Genomic DNA, 15,158 nt, shown 5'->3' on the forward strand with positions numbered 1-15,158 from the left:
GCAGTAGAATAAAATCCTGACATCCCTAATATTAGATATCTGGAGTAAGAGAGCAAGTTACCTAAAATTCCCTAGGAAAGTTTGAAAAGAGTAAAGAATGGAGCCATTAAAGAGTGACTCCATATATCTCTGCTAGGATCCACAGCAGTGGTCAGGCTCCTTGGAGACACTGATAAAGTTAAGGAAAACAGCATGAATACTTGGTTGTTGTCCAATGCCAGAAGGAAGCTACAGTCTAAAAACCTGCTGCCCAGAAAGAGGTCAGTCAGTGGTGTTTGAGCTATGTAGCACACTAGTTCTCTTTAGAAATGGGGAAAAAAAAATAAATCCTAAAAGTGTGGTCCAGAATCTACTTAGGATCTGCATATATAGACTTGAAAGGCCCCAAGGTCTGAGGGGAAGTGTAGAAGTCTGGCTGCCTTCCAAAGCCTCAGACAAATCAGTCCCAAGGCTCTCAATGACTGGTGCCAGGGTGCGTGGTTCTGAAAGGTGGTTAGTGAACTTCACTATGTGTTTTCCAGGGCCCAGCAACTGGTTTATTTACTTCTGACTGCGGTACACATGCCTTATTTTAGTGACAGTAATACATTGTGTAGGGGGAGGGGGAAGGTGCCAATGAGACAAAAGAAAATGTGGGTAACTGCCTTTTGTAGCAGTAGTTTGTGTATGTTCTGGGGCCAAGAACAGTTACAGAGTGAAATTTTACAAACACAAATAGTTCATTGTTTCAATAATGTTCATTTGTTTTGATACCAATGTTATAAAAGCCTTTACTGAGTACTATAACCTACAGATTTGTATTATTGTGTCAAGACACGTTTTGACACATCAGACTTCAGCTAACACATTTGTTTTCATTTCCCTTCCCATCCGTTATTATTTTCAGCAACAGATCTATTATTTTAATGACTTCCCTCATTCTACAGGGAGACCGTGGCCCACAGGGACCTCCTGGCTTACCTGGTGAAGATGGATCAAGAGTAAGTTGCTATTTACACAGTAAAATCTGGAGTAAATCCTCATGTAATGGGAATATGGTCATGATACATTTTCTTTTTTTCTAAAACTTCTATTCCCTTTGTACAAAAACAGGGAGAAGATGGGGAAGTTGGACCAAGAGGTCTCCCAGGTGAAGCTGTAAGCAATGCTTTCTTATTCTTCTGTTTCTGTTACAAACAAAAGTCATTCTCAGATTTTTTTCCTTTCTCTTGAACTGTTCTGAATTCCAGGCATACAAATTACTGCATGTGTGTGTATATAGAGAAAACTGATTCTGGCTGAAAAGCAAACAAATGAACAGTTTTGTTAGGGGTGAAACACTAATTACAGCATTAGAATTAAGTCAGGGACAAATCCAGCCAAATATACACAACTTCCAGAATCACAAAGGCTATTTCTTATCTTATTGTGTAAAATCAGTCATTGCAGTCCTTGATACATAAGAATATAACCAAGTCCATGTTGCTTTGAAAATGTGTTTGAAACATTTATTTATTAGAAAATAAGGCCTGGCTTCTCCTCTTTTTTCCACACTATTGTACTTCATTGTGTATTTTTACACTTGTTTCACATAGAGAATTTCCACTGCTGTCAGTTGGAATTCTGCAGGTGCTGTCACTGCAGAGCAGAGTTCTGCATTGCAGGCAAGAAATCAAGCCTCAGAAAGGGGAGTTTTACCCTAAATGTATGATATACTGCTGCCTATTCGCAAAGTAGGAAGAAGTTGCTACAGCATCAGAGTCTTAGTGATTTGTGACTGTATCATACATGAGGAGACTGGAGACTCAGTCCTGCCTACTTTAGCAGCATGACATGAATGATGACACAAATGATGAAAACTAATATTCATTTACATAATATAAATCCAAAAGATTATGTTATAGACCAAATCTTGCTTGCCTTATTTAGGAGAATAGCCCTTGGTCTTTTGTGGAATTTTTTAGGGGCAAGAGGAACAAATCTGATTTTGGTTTCCAGAATGCCTTGCATTTATTATAATAAAAGTATTAGTAATTTTTAATTATTTATTAGATCTTTACTACAGATAAAAGCACTGTTTTACACTTAGAATAGTAATATAGAGTATGACAGACCATCATGTTTTCTAAAGACAGGAATACAAACATGTATGCTACTATTCAGGTCAGACCTTCAGGCAAGACACAGCTGAAACTTTAGTGGAAGATGCTGTGCCAATGTTCTGCACCAGGAAATATAACTAGTTATCTCCTACCTTTCTCTGAAATGACTATACAGCAGCTAAATCAAAGCTTGCTGTTCCACTGACACCCTGTTCAGATGTATGGTGGCCTTCAGGAGAATCTGTTATCAGTGAATTTTTTCCTTTCTTCCTTTCTTTCTTTCTCCCTCAACCTCCATCCTGTCTTCCCTTCATCCTTCCTACTCCTTATTACATTCCTTGCGCAGTCCTGCTCCTGGGCCTCTCTGTCCAGAAATAATCATGCAGGTGTTAATAAGTGTTGCTTCTCTTACAGGGTCCACGGGGATTACTGGGCCCCAGAGGTACACCTGGTCCCCCTGGACAACCTGTACGTATGAACTGTTTTGTATTTGCAGTTTCCAGAAGAAAAATGGAAGTCCACTGAAAGTTGCTCATGTTTATATTGTTTGTTGTAGGGCATTGCAGGTGTTGATGGACCTTCAGGCCCAAAAGGAAACATGGTGAGTAAGTAAGCAGGGAATTAAAAAGGGAGTGGATTCTAAGAATCCTTTCCACATTCTCTCATCCCTGCCACTATGCCATCCCTTCCATTTAATTAAACTTTTCTGTCAAAATATGCAGATTCATCATGATTTCACATAGAAAAGAGAAGCCTTCTGTTACTTAGTCTTCAGCCAAAAGGCCTAACCATGCTTTCTCTCAAGCTCCTTTAGCACCATGGACTCCAGTGCTTAGGTCCTATGTGTGGGCTGTTATTGTCTATTAAATAAAAGGCCATGATATTCATTAACATGAAAAAATATCATACTGGATAGAAAGTTGGTAGTACCTTTAAAGAGGGAGGAACAAAGATGAGTTTATATTCCTTTTAGTCCTGACAATGAAGATCTGTAGTGCAGAAATGCAAACCTAATGCTCTGGTATTTTTTTGCATGGTAGGGTCCTCAAGGGGAACCAGGACCTCCTGGTCAGCAAGGAATTCCAGGCCCACAAGTAAGTGTAAAATAACTCCCAATAAATACGATGCAATGTGCAGCAAATGTTGAATAAATGGAAATTACTAAAAGGTTAGCTTTTCATGTGCAAAACTGATAAAGCTTCAAGGATTTTATAAATAATGCTGCAAATGTGCCGAGGGCAGTGGGAGCAGAGTTTTCAAGTAAGCTTTCAGAGGGATTTTTCATTCAGGAGAAAAATGACTCATTCAGTGTTCCTGGAATGCAGCAGGAACGGCCACACCTGGAGGAGGGTTCTGAATAGGATCTTGTTACAGACCTACTGCCAGAATAGTGGCTTGTGCAAAAGGCTCACACAAAACTCCTGATCTAACTCGTAAGGAGGGAAAAAAGGCCACTTATATTTACCAGTGTGTTTAAACAGATTAATGAGGGACCTTTAGTAGGGTGAATGTATGTATATTGTTCTCCCTGGTTTCTCACACTGGTTTCTTTTAATAGGGGCTTCCTGGTCCGCAAGGTCCTATTGGACCTCCCGGTGAAAAAGTAAGTTACAGCATTATTCTGGTATTTCACAGTTCTGTGCAACAACCTTGCTTATGTGCTTAACGGCATTGCTATGTTTTACAGAATAGTAACCTAAGATCTAAAAATTAGCAGATCTTCCTGAAATCATCAAGTAAATGAATAACCAATGGAGGCCTGGCTTTCCTCTCATATACACTTTTTCACAAACATAATTTCCTCCCTTTATTTTGGATTAATTTTCTGTTATGAGCTTCAAAATCCCATCTACAATATTAAACAGTGTGTACCTGTATGTTAATTAATTTCACAGCAAGCTGTGAAAATTATTTTTATTAATCTCTTTTTTATAACAACGTTTTACCTACTCAAGTCTGATTCTGTTGTCTTTTTTCAAGGATTATATTTTTACATAACTCTGCAGTGTAATTGGCATACTGTAGTGTCACTTGGTGGTTTTTTCCTGATCTGTTTGTACACATTCTTGTGGTTTGAAACGTGTCTTCTGTTAATTTAAAAAATGTCACTATTGAATTTTACACTAATTTTACTTTTCTACCCTTTTTGCTGAATTCCTGCTCTATTGATTCTTCTTTGATTTTGCTCCTCTTTACTGTTTAGCACATACTTTAGGAGAAATTGAAGGAGATTTTAGGAAACAAAATACATGCTTTTTACCTGTCTGTGTGCCTAAGAACTATTATTCTAGCAAAATGGGCTAAGTCCACAATATGCACATTCCAGAGGCTTTCACAAAGATGTACTATGCCTTTCAGCTATGAGTGCTGGAGTTCTGTAACCCATACTCTTTGCCTCTTGATCTTGTTGGTTTCTTTCATATGGTGAATCCTTTTATTCCTGAAATTCTAATTAATAGGTAATTTTGTATGCTGGAGAATTCTCCCGCACCTTGTGTTGTGTGTGTGCATGTTCAGGGGGTAATTCCTGAAGCCTGTTCTCAGGCAAGCATCTCATTGAAAAATATGTGTGATTTGTGTTGGCTAAAGATTGTAACAACTGGCCTTGAGCTTACATATTGTACGACAGTATCTTTGTTGGTTTAGTTTTGTTATATTTTTGGTTTATCCCTGATATCCATATCAAGGGATTTAGGTATAACTACATTTTATATCCTTAGCTCTTAGAGTCAAATGTATTGGATATGGGTGGGGTGGGTTTTTTTGTTTCTTTCCTGTTTTGTTTTTTTTAAATTATTATTATTTTCCTTATAGCTACTCTACACCTGGGGTGGGTTCGCCAGTTGTTTTAAAATACTAAAAAGGTTTAAGGCATAATAGTTCTTAGCAAGGATGATCCTCCATCATCCTAGCAAATGATAGAATGTTCGTTATTGTTCTTAAGATGTTTCTCTGTTACTGCATTTAGGGACCTCAAGGCAAGCCTGGCCTTCCCGGCCTTCCTGGTTCTGATGGGCCTCCTGTAAGTAACCAAATATTTCATCCCTTGAATGTTTAAATACTTTTATCAAGTAATAAATATTTCTGGATACTTGTGTTGCAAAAAGAAAACGGAGAGTAAAAGCATTGGTAGTCCTAGTTGGCAACAACATAAAATCCATCTAAAACCCCTGTATCATTTGAGCTGTTAAAACTAAGAGTATTACATTTTTGAAGCAGCTGCTAAAAATGGCTGTGCGCTTTTAAAATGTGGTCCCAGGTGATGAAATGCATCTGAAACATCTGCAGGGATGTGTAAATAACCTAAATGACACACAGAGGGACAGATGCTGTTTCACTGTAGTCCTAATATGTCAGTATGGTAAAGCAAATCATCTGTAAAAATGCTCACCACTTGTCCTCTGAGGAAACATAGAATAGACTAGATCTTCCTCTGCTTCCTGACCTAAGATGCATATTACACGTTTGGGCTGCTTCTTTCATTGTCTACACTGGGACAGACCTAAGCCAAGGTTTAGAATCTTGTGATCGCTAAGGAATTCAGCTTAGCTCTGAGGGTGCATTCACTCACATGAACAGAGAGTGTAACCACCTGAGTAGCATTGTTTACAGTTCAGGCATTAAACTTAAATGAAATCATTGTTCATAATGACATGCATATACACTAGTTTTCTTGCATCAAAAACATCATCTTTTTATACCACGAAGAGCCATTAGACAGTCAGTGTGTCTTCTCAGACCATGTCTCTCTTCCCCATGCCATTTTCCCTTGCAATTTTTCTTTTAGGTTAAATCTGCATTTCTTAAACCTGACCTTCAGCAGGGTTTTGCTAGGATAAGAACAACAGAACTGACTGTAGGGGTTTCACTGCATAGATGCTTATGTTACAAATACAGAACTGTACCCAGGGCTCTCACAATCTCTCTTTTACCCACCAAAGTACCATTTTCAAGGAGAACGTTAAATATGCAATGATAGTCCAGCTGGAAGTCTATGTCTTGAATCATTGTCTAAACATTTGAAATTTCCCCCTTATCCTTTTCTGCATATTAATTTCTAAACATAAACATTATTTTTAAATTTGCATCTTGTTAACCTTAAAAGCAGGGGGAAAATGCTGTAAGAGATAATCAGGTGTTAGCACAACTCTGTAGCTGATATACATCCCTACTGTGGCAGGTTGATCCCAGTCAGCAGCTAAGCACCTACCCCATCACTCACTCACTCCTCCCACAGTGGGATGGGGAGAGAATCAGAAGATCAAAAGCAAGAAAACTCACTGGTTGAAGGTAACAACAGTTTAATAAGTGGAGCAAAGCTACGCACACAAGCAGAGCAAAATAAAGAATTCATTCACTACTCCCAATCTGCAGGCAGATGGCTAGCCACTTGCTGGAAAGTTGGGCTTCAGCACGCATAAGGTTTACTTGCGAAGACAAACACCATAACCGTGAATGTCCCCTCCTTCCTTCTCCTTTCCCTGAGCTTTTATTGCTGAGTATGACATCATATGGTCTGGAATGTCCCTCTGGTCAATTTGGGACAGCTGTCCCAGCTGTGTCCCCTCCCAGCTTCTTGCTCACCCCCAGCCTACTCACTGAGGGGTTAGAATGGGACAAAGAGAAAACCTCCACGCTGTACAAGCACTGCTCAGTAATAGCGAAAACACTGGTGTGTTACCAACACAGTTTTAGTCACAAATCCAAAACACAGCGCCATATGGGCTGCTATGAAGAAAATTAACTCCACCCCAGCCAGACCCAGTACAGCTACCCAAAATTATCTCTCTCGTGCACAGGTAGATTTGTTCAGAAGAAGAGCAGGAGAGGCAGGTTAAACTAAGTTCATTTGAATTGACAAGACCTATTTACAACCACAGAATTACGCTAGTGATTGAAGGTAATGAGCAGTACCTTCCTGACTGCAATGTGCTTTGTAACTGCTCCCATGATATCTGTGTTAAGATCGAGTGCAAGCTCAAGACCATTTTTTCAGGAGATCAGGAAAATTCTTGCTAGCTATTTCATTTCACTTCTATGTGGGGAAATGTCCTTCTATTTTGAAGGTGAGACATTTTTAAAAGTGGTATATTATACTGGAATTAGTGGAAGTCTAAAGGGATACAAATATGCTCTTTACTAGCAGCATTTTTGAAGTCATTTAATGTTATAGAGACCTCTGATACTGGATGGAGATTTAAAATTTTTTGCACAAGAAAGCATATTCTGGCAGATTAGGACTAAACAACTGACATGCATATATTTTAAAAACCAAATAACAAATATTCAATGTTAGTAAGACAAACTCTTTAAAGGAGAATTAACAATCACTGGTAAGGAAGTATCAAATACTTTTTATTTTAATCATTCTTTTAATAGAGAACATATTTTAAACTGTTTTCCAAGACCAGAAAATTGAATATAAGCTCCAGGGTTTTGTCATATAACAGCCACATCAAAGTCATATCATATTTGACACACTGAAAACATTTTGGGATGTCAATGACACCTACACATGAATGGTTTTAGTAACTGGCTACATGATATTTGGGACCACATGCTTGGCAAAACTAGAGATTTACTGTGCTCCTCTAATAAGACTGATGAACATAAATAGAAAAAGCATTCATGACTGATTCACATAAGCAATAATCTTCTATTAATCTTTAGTTCATTACATTGCCTTTAAATTTTGCAGCATTTTAGTGTAAATTTTGTAAGAAAGAAAAACGGTGGATCAGTTAACGTTTTGAGCGCTGCAGTATTAACATCAGTGATATAGAACAAACACTAAGACGTAAATATATTTTGTTTTAAAAGCAAGTCACAGTTTAAAACAAAGACATAGAATGTTAAAACTATATCAGCCTTCTATTGGCTTTTGCAATAAATTCCATAATTTTTTAAACAATTTTAGGAATGTCTTCATGCTGTAATATTAATCACCCTGCTTGTTTCAAAATCAAATTTGAGAGTGTTTTGCATGAAAAACCTCTTACTGCTGAAACAGTAACAGAAAGGGTGATCAGGATATTCCCGAAAACATGAATATTAACATAACTGTTGTCCAGCTTTTCCTTTGTATTGAAAGGAAAATCTTTCCTCAAAGTTTTGTGTGTGTGTGCCCCAACACAGAAGAAGGGTGATTAGTGACCTGAAATTCAAGTGTTTAAGTAATTGTGGTTTTATAATACAATGTCACTACAATGAGTATTTTCCAAATCGGATACATTTCTCTTAAATCAGGGTCATCCTGGCAAAGAGGGTCAGTCTGGAGATAAAGGTGCATTGGTGAGTTTTAAAACTTTCCATTTATTTACATAGCTTTCAAGAAAATCTCTGGCAGTCTTTCAGCTTTATGACACATTTGTTGCTCCAAGAACTATTTAAGAAGATAATAGAAAACCCATCACACTTTCAAAGCCTCTGTGTGCAGACAAACATATTCTAAATACTATAGAGATTCTAAATAATATAGAGATTACTCTTTTAAAGTAAAACTGATTGTGGAGTTGACAGAATGGCAATCAATAAAAGTTGCATACATTTCATAAAAGTAACTTGCAAATAGTTTGAGTTTACAATTCCATTGTATAAAGTACCCACTAGGGTTCTTCAGAACCTCGTTTTTTTAAGATTTACAAATGCATGCATATACCTTGTATTTTTTTAGGTCACCTTCAAGTCAGTGGCAGTGAAAAGTAATTTCTTTATTTCTTTATGAAGAAATGAAGGGTCTTGGGCCTCTTTAAAGTGTTCTGCTTGCTCAATATTGACCCTTATTTATCCAGAATATCACCCTTTATAGCACCTGAAATCAGTTTCAGTTGCAGTACTGATTTCAGTAGCAATACTAAAAGGTTGTATTCTGAATAAGTAGGATGAATGAATGAATGAATGAATGAATGAATAGGACATTTCAGAAAGTACAATTCCACTGACAGCAGCATATTACTATTTGTCCAAAATGTTCTTATCTGTTAGAGACTTGTAGATTTTATCCTGAATTCTTAAGAAAATAAAGTTTTCACAGAGCATTTATGTTTTGAATGTACAGGTGTGTGACCATCTGTCAGTTTTTCCTTTTGTCTTTTGAATTTACTGATCAATTTCAGCCAAATTTGATTGAAAATTTTTTTTCTCAGAGATGTTAACAGTCTAAAGATTTTGTGAAAAGACAGTTAGAAAGGGGGAAAAGACCTTATCAATGGACCCATTAGGGAAAGATTTTGTTATCTGTCCATCTCAGGCATAGGAGTATCAATAAAGCAGCTCAGCCTCAGACACAGATATGTATGTTTCCAGGCTTCCTTACTTCCACTGTTTACAGAACTCAGTTTCTTTAGACACTGCCATCAGATTGCATAGTATTGAAGTTAAGCATCTTTAAAATGCTCAGCAAACCGTAAATAACAGCATCCAGACACTGGTCAGTATTGATAGCACCATGAGCCTTTTAGTTTTCAGGTTTGGAATGTCTTTTTTTTTTTAAAGACAGTGATTTTTATTATTATCATTATTTTAATCTCTACTTTTGACTTGCATCATCATCATAATTAACTCGTAAATTTTCTCCAGTAAGACTAGTTTCTAACTGGCATCTTTTTGTTTGTTTGTTTGTTTGTTACATTTTCCAATTACCATTGTTTCAGATAATTTGTACTGTGGATAGATGTTTCCCAAATACACAAGTAGAACCAAGTTCATAATTCTATTAATAGTTTTATAGTGACATTGAAGGGTGCTTTGTGATGCCACGACTTTCTTAGTGGCAGGCAGACCGCTGTTATTTTGATGTCTCACACAAGACTGCTGCATTATAATGAAAGAACAAGGATTAGATTCAGAAGAGAACTGCTTGCTAACCAAGTACTGTACAAACAAAGGTTCTTTACTCCAATATATTTTAGGGGCCTCCAGGTCCTCAGGGTCCAATTGGCTATCCAGGTCCTCGTGGTGTAAAGGTAAGATTTAACTACTGGATTCCTTCCCCCATTCCTTTTTGAATATATACATGTTGGTAATTCTTTATATTCTTTCTTTAGGGAGCTGATGGTGTCCGTGGTCTCAAGGGATCCAAAGGTGAAAAGGTAAATCTGACAGCATTTAATTCCATTCCCTTTTTCTGTGTTCCTGTTTCACTGCAACGTCTTCTGTCTCCTTCACTGCAGTGTGTTTCCTCTTGCAGCAGTGGGTTTATTTTTGCCTTACCCTAAGGACATACCAAGCCCAATTCATAAAACAGTGACCTTCATGGTTATCTACACTGGTACAAAGTGAATATAAACCCTTCAGTTATTAGAATGGTTTTGGATCCTCTTCGCACCAGTTAAAGTAACTTCTCTCTTAGGTGCTCTTAAGGAGACAATTAGACATCCCCTCTCTTGTTAATAGATACTAGAGTGGATACTGAGAAGCTTGTGCATCAGAGAGTTTTGTGGTGACAATAGTTATTTTATCAGTTTTGATAGAGCTGTAGGCTAGATTTTGTATTTTTTCTAGGTTCCGGGTATTTTTTTCCCAGATCTTTGGCTTTGCCAAAGTGATGGGCAGCCCCAGTCAGATGCATATATATGAACATGAAGAAAGCTTTTACATCCACCTGATACCATTAATTATGTACCTAGAGCTCTTACTAGAGCAAACACTAACTACTGCAATCTCTACTGACTTCTGATGGTCTGCAGTGGCTGAAACTACAGTCAGTATTGGTTTAAATTCCCACTTTCCTCAGCACTCAGAATGAGAGACAGATAACAAACACCATCAGTCATATTGCCTGACCACACAGGTAAATTCAACCTTGTGGCTCTGGTGGCTACTGTGTATATATTTGTACCTATTTCTAAAGCAGAAGACTCAGTCTTGCAAAAAAGTGTTGATTTCAGCACTAGAGATCTGTCTTTCAGGTTCAGATGCCAAGAGCTGCTGTACATTTTCAGGCTTTCCTAAACCACAGTTTGTCTAGTCTGCATACTCATTTTAGAGTTGCTCATTAGATTTAAGCTGAAAAAGAGTGTGTTTAAGACCTGTAGAGACTGGACAGTTCAAAAAACGAGCTTTTTCTTGTGCCTTATTGAGTGATTAATATCCAGCTAGGACAAAATACAGGACTCACATATAAATAAACTTAATATATGTGTGTATCAATGAACACTGATTAGCATATTCTCCACAATATTTCTGTGTTCTTAAAAACTGATCTCTCAGTTGCAGTAAGACACTGAACTCTACTGAATACCTCAAAATGTAACACAAAGATATTTCATAGATTGTCCTCACAGTGCTTTAAAGATCTGTTACATAGGCCTTTTTTACTGAAATTATTCAGATGCCATTACATGGGGGAAAGCACTGTAAGAGACAGAAATAAACTGATCATTCAGGAAAGCTGCGGTAGATCTGGAATGGTCCCAGTGATAGCAGAGGAGGTCCATCTCTGCACTGACCAGTAAACGTGACTAGAACTCTTTAGCTATTTTATTTTTTGTTAACAGCAGAAAAGGAAATAGAGCGTTCAGCTCTCTCCTCCTACATGGAATAAATTCAACCTCTTGTAGATCTCAACAGCTGGAACCTCACTGTGAAAGCTGAAGAAGTGTTTCAGTTCATTTGGCAGCCATTTGGTCAGTAGCTGGCACATGGTCAGTCCTTGCTGATGTGTTGCAAAGTTTTCTCATGTAATTATTACTGTCCATGGCCATAACTGAGCAACTTTTACAGCTAAAGCTTTTTTCATGTATTCTGCACTCTACCTTTTTCACCTCTCTCTATATTTTAAGAAAGACCACCTTGACATTTTAATATATGCAATATAAGATGACCATATAAAGCTTAGTTTCACCATCTAGAAAACATGGGAAACCTGTTTTTAGAATGGGTTTTAGTATATTTTTTTCAATGAATCACAATGGGTTACCTCATCTTTTTTTACATGAACACATACTATTGAGAAACAATATTTGCTTGCTTGATTTTTTTTTTTTTTTGTAATTTTAATGTCTCCTCAGCTATTTTGAGCTGTTTACCACTAGCAAACCTATTTCTATCACCCTTTCTAGGGTTATTTGTTGCATGCAGTATGACTACTTCTGAACAGTCAAAATGGCTTTAGCCTTGCAATCTGTCTCAGTTACTGATCAGGGAGAAGATAAAGCCTTTGTGGCTCCAGGAATGCAAAATGCAAACTTCTTTTTCAAAGTGAGGATGAAATATAAAACCTTTCTTGGTTTTTTCAGCAACATGGAGCACAGTATCGCTCTTTCCTGGCCTTATTGACTGTCCAAATATTACTCAGCTTCTAAGTCAGCAATATTACTTCAGCAAATAAAAAAATTAACAGCATCATAGTAAAACATTTTACTATGTGCTTATTCACCACAAAGACCTTTGCTCCAGGATATAACTAAGCATCAGATAGAAATGTAGTTAATAATCTTTGTTGTCTGGATATTGGAACAGTAGATGTATGATGAGTTAGTTGAAGAAAGCGGGAACCAAAAGCTGATCAGTTATGCTAGAGCAAGTCATGAACAACTCCACTGAACAACTCTGGAGATTTCTGTTTGTTTCTGAACTAAATCATACAGATGTAAATGAAACATGTCTGAGTACTGTCTGCTTGTACTTCAGCATGGAGACTTATTAAAATGCTTGGAGTAATTCTCTGCCAGAATTTACTAGGCAGTAAATAAGTAATTCTCACTAGGAATAACAATAAAGTGCACCTGTTTTGCCACTGTATATGGATTCAATCTTAATGTCCATTGTTTTTTTCTACTTTCTTTCAATCATGTCAGCCAATGAGAGTAGGCAGGGCTGAGTATTGCCGGACATTGAACTACTATATAGGGATAACTACTTCTTCTTTTGGGTTATGAACATTAATATGTCTTTTTTTTATTTTATTAAGATGTCACAACCAGCCAATTTTTTGATTCCTTTCATGGTACTATAGACACTAATTTAAAAGAAAAATTAGTTAAAAGGAAGGTTCTGCTATCAAAAAGAACAACACTGAATAATTTGTCACCAATTTTTTAGGTAATTGAATGGATGACCTTATTGAAAAGAGTGATAATCAAAAAAAAGTTTAGGAATTAAGAAAAGACTTTGCAAGATAATTCCTAATAAAACAGAAGAATTACATTGTCTCTAAACAGATTTTAAACAGCTTTAAACAGCTGTTATTAGGAACTTTCAGTTCATTTTGACAAAAGTAATTTTGTATAGTGCACTGATATACTTTCTCTAAAATAGCAATAGCTCTGTTAGATTTTCTGGTGTCTGAAGTTCTCACTTTATCTATGCAAATTATTTTAATGTAGTGTATGTATTTTCTTATTCCATCTGCAGAAAAAAAAAATCCTCTCTATTACTAGAATTCGTTACATGCATTTCTGTCTTTTTTAGGGTGAAGATGGTTTTCCAGGATTTAAAGGTGACATGGGCCTTAAAGGTGACCGGGTAAGCATTTATCATAGGCCATATGTTCTTAAAAAGTTTAAGTGTTATTATTTTGAAATAATCACTGAAGTGAACAAATAAATTTAAACCAAAAATAAAATAAAAACTACTAGCTTAAATTATTTCTATTCCTTGTGCGTGCACAGATTTGAGCCAGAGATTTGGTTCTTGTGAATCAACAATGGCACAGTTATAGAGAGTTAGAGAATGTCAGTCTTGGATATCCTTTTCATTAAGCTTCTTTCTAGGGAACCTCCTCTTCCAGATTCCAAGATCCCCAGTATTTGCCTGAGGAAAGTTACTATATCCAGGATTAAGACATTTCGATTTCAACCTAGCATCTTACAAATCTCTGCCAAAATGTTGTTTATTTAGCCTAATGGGAGCTTACTTCCTTTCATAAGAAGTATGGAGGTTCTAAAAAAACTTATCACAAGAGGCTCCTGGCCTGTATCTGTTGCCTGTATACATAAATAACTGTGAAGATGGTATCCATATAAGTACTTAGGTACAGACATTTTTCTTTCTATGGACTGTCAGAGTGCCTTCACAAGAATTTACAGAAGGAAGAATAAGAATACACAGTTTCCAAATGCAGCTCTCTTCAGGCAAGGCAACTGGGGTCTTTACACTTGTGAAAGTAATATTCAGTGCCTAATTTATATATATTTGCATTTAGATAATGAACATAAGCAGTGGTATTTTCCTAATTGGAAATTGGATGGGGCTTTGAGCAACCTGATGTAGTTGAAGATGTCCCTGTGCATTGCAGGGGGTTTGGAATAGATGACCTTTAAAGGTCCCTTCCAACCCAAACCATTCTATGATTATATGATTCCATGATTCTATGATTCTAATCTCTATTTACATTTACTGAAAACTTATTTTCAAGTAATTGTAGGTAGTCTCTCTAATATATGCACAAAGGCTATTGTTCCATATTTATAAGGTGGTGTATTTTAGGGAGAAATTGGTCAGCCAGGTCCACGAGGAGAAGACGGTCCAGAAGGTCCAAAAGGTCGAGCAGGTCCATCTGGGGACCCGGGTGCTGCTGGTCCAGCTGGGGAAAAGGTTAGTAGTCAGATATCAACATAAACATGTCATTGCCTCATAACATAGATGGAGCCCATGACCTTCATCACTAAAAACCCAAGCCTCTAGATCTGCAAAATCTTTAGCTACCTAACAGTAGCTTTATGAGACACTACTACAGCAGACCACTGGAGCTCACCTTTGAACAAGTAGTGGGAATCATTATTTTGTAAGTATACAAAAAGGCATTATAGTACTTTATCAGCACATAAGGCAGCTAAATTATTGTCCCAAGTTACATGCAGTGAATACCAGCTAAGGAAAATATGATGCAAAGAAAATAGTTGGGCACAAAGGAGGATAAAGGTGCTGCTGGAGATTGAATTAATATTCAGTCATATTATGACAAACTGTGACATGAAGATTTTTTAAACAGAAGACGTATCCCTAATAAAAATCCAAAATAGGGTTAGCAAAAGTGAAAGGTGCTGTTAAAAGGGAGGACTGAAAAAAAGGATGGTGACATGAAATACAGGAGAGAACAAGCACAAAGATAAGTACAAATCTCTGTAGAATCTC

At 37.0% G+C, this 15,158-nt stretch overlaps 1 protein-coding gene across 7 annotated transcripts in view; it reads left to right on the forward strand.

The window, feature by feature from the left end:
* COL11A1 (collagen type XI alpha 1 chain) overlaps positions 1-15,158 on the forward strand; it is a 167,414-nt gene that overhangs the window by 76,058 nt on the left and 76,198 nt on the right. For all 7 annotated transcript variants that reach the window (XM_052802285.1, XM_052802289.1, XM_052802286.1 and 4 more), the window contains 12 exons: positions 927-980; positions 1,093-1,137; positions 2,496-2,549; positions 2,638-2,682; positions 3,122-3,175; positions 3,640-3,684; positions 5,050-5,103; positions 8,328-8,372; positions 9,992-10,045; positions 10,127-10,171; positions 13,494-13,547; positions 14,511-14,618. In XM_052802285.1, the coding sequence (XP_052658245.1) occupies positions 927-980; positions 1,093-1,137; positions 2,496-2,549; positions 2,638-2,682; positions 3,122-3,175; positions 3,640-3,684; positions 5,050-5,103; positions 8,328-8,372; positions 9,992-10,045; positions 10,127-10,171; positions 13,494-13,547; positions 14,511-14,618 (657 nt within the window). The remainder of the gene's footprint in view (positions 1-926; positions 981-1,092; positions 1,138-2,495; positions 2,550-2,637; positions 2,683-3,121; positions 3,176-3,639; positions 3,685-5,049; positions 5,104-8,327; positions 8,373-9,991; positions 10,046-10,126; positions 10,172-13,493; positions 13,548-14,510; positions 14,619-15,158) is intronic.

Source organism: Harpia harpyja, chromosome 11, assembly GCF_026419915.1.
Source record: "Harpia harpyja isolate bHarHar1 chromosome 11, bHarHar1 primary haplotype, whole genome shotgun sequence".
Classification (NCBI taxonomy): Eukaryota; Metazoa; Chordata; class Aves; order Accipitriformes; family Accipitridae; genus Harpia; species Harpia harpyja.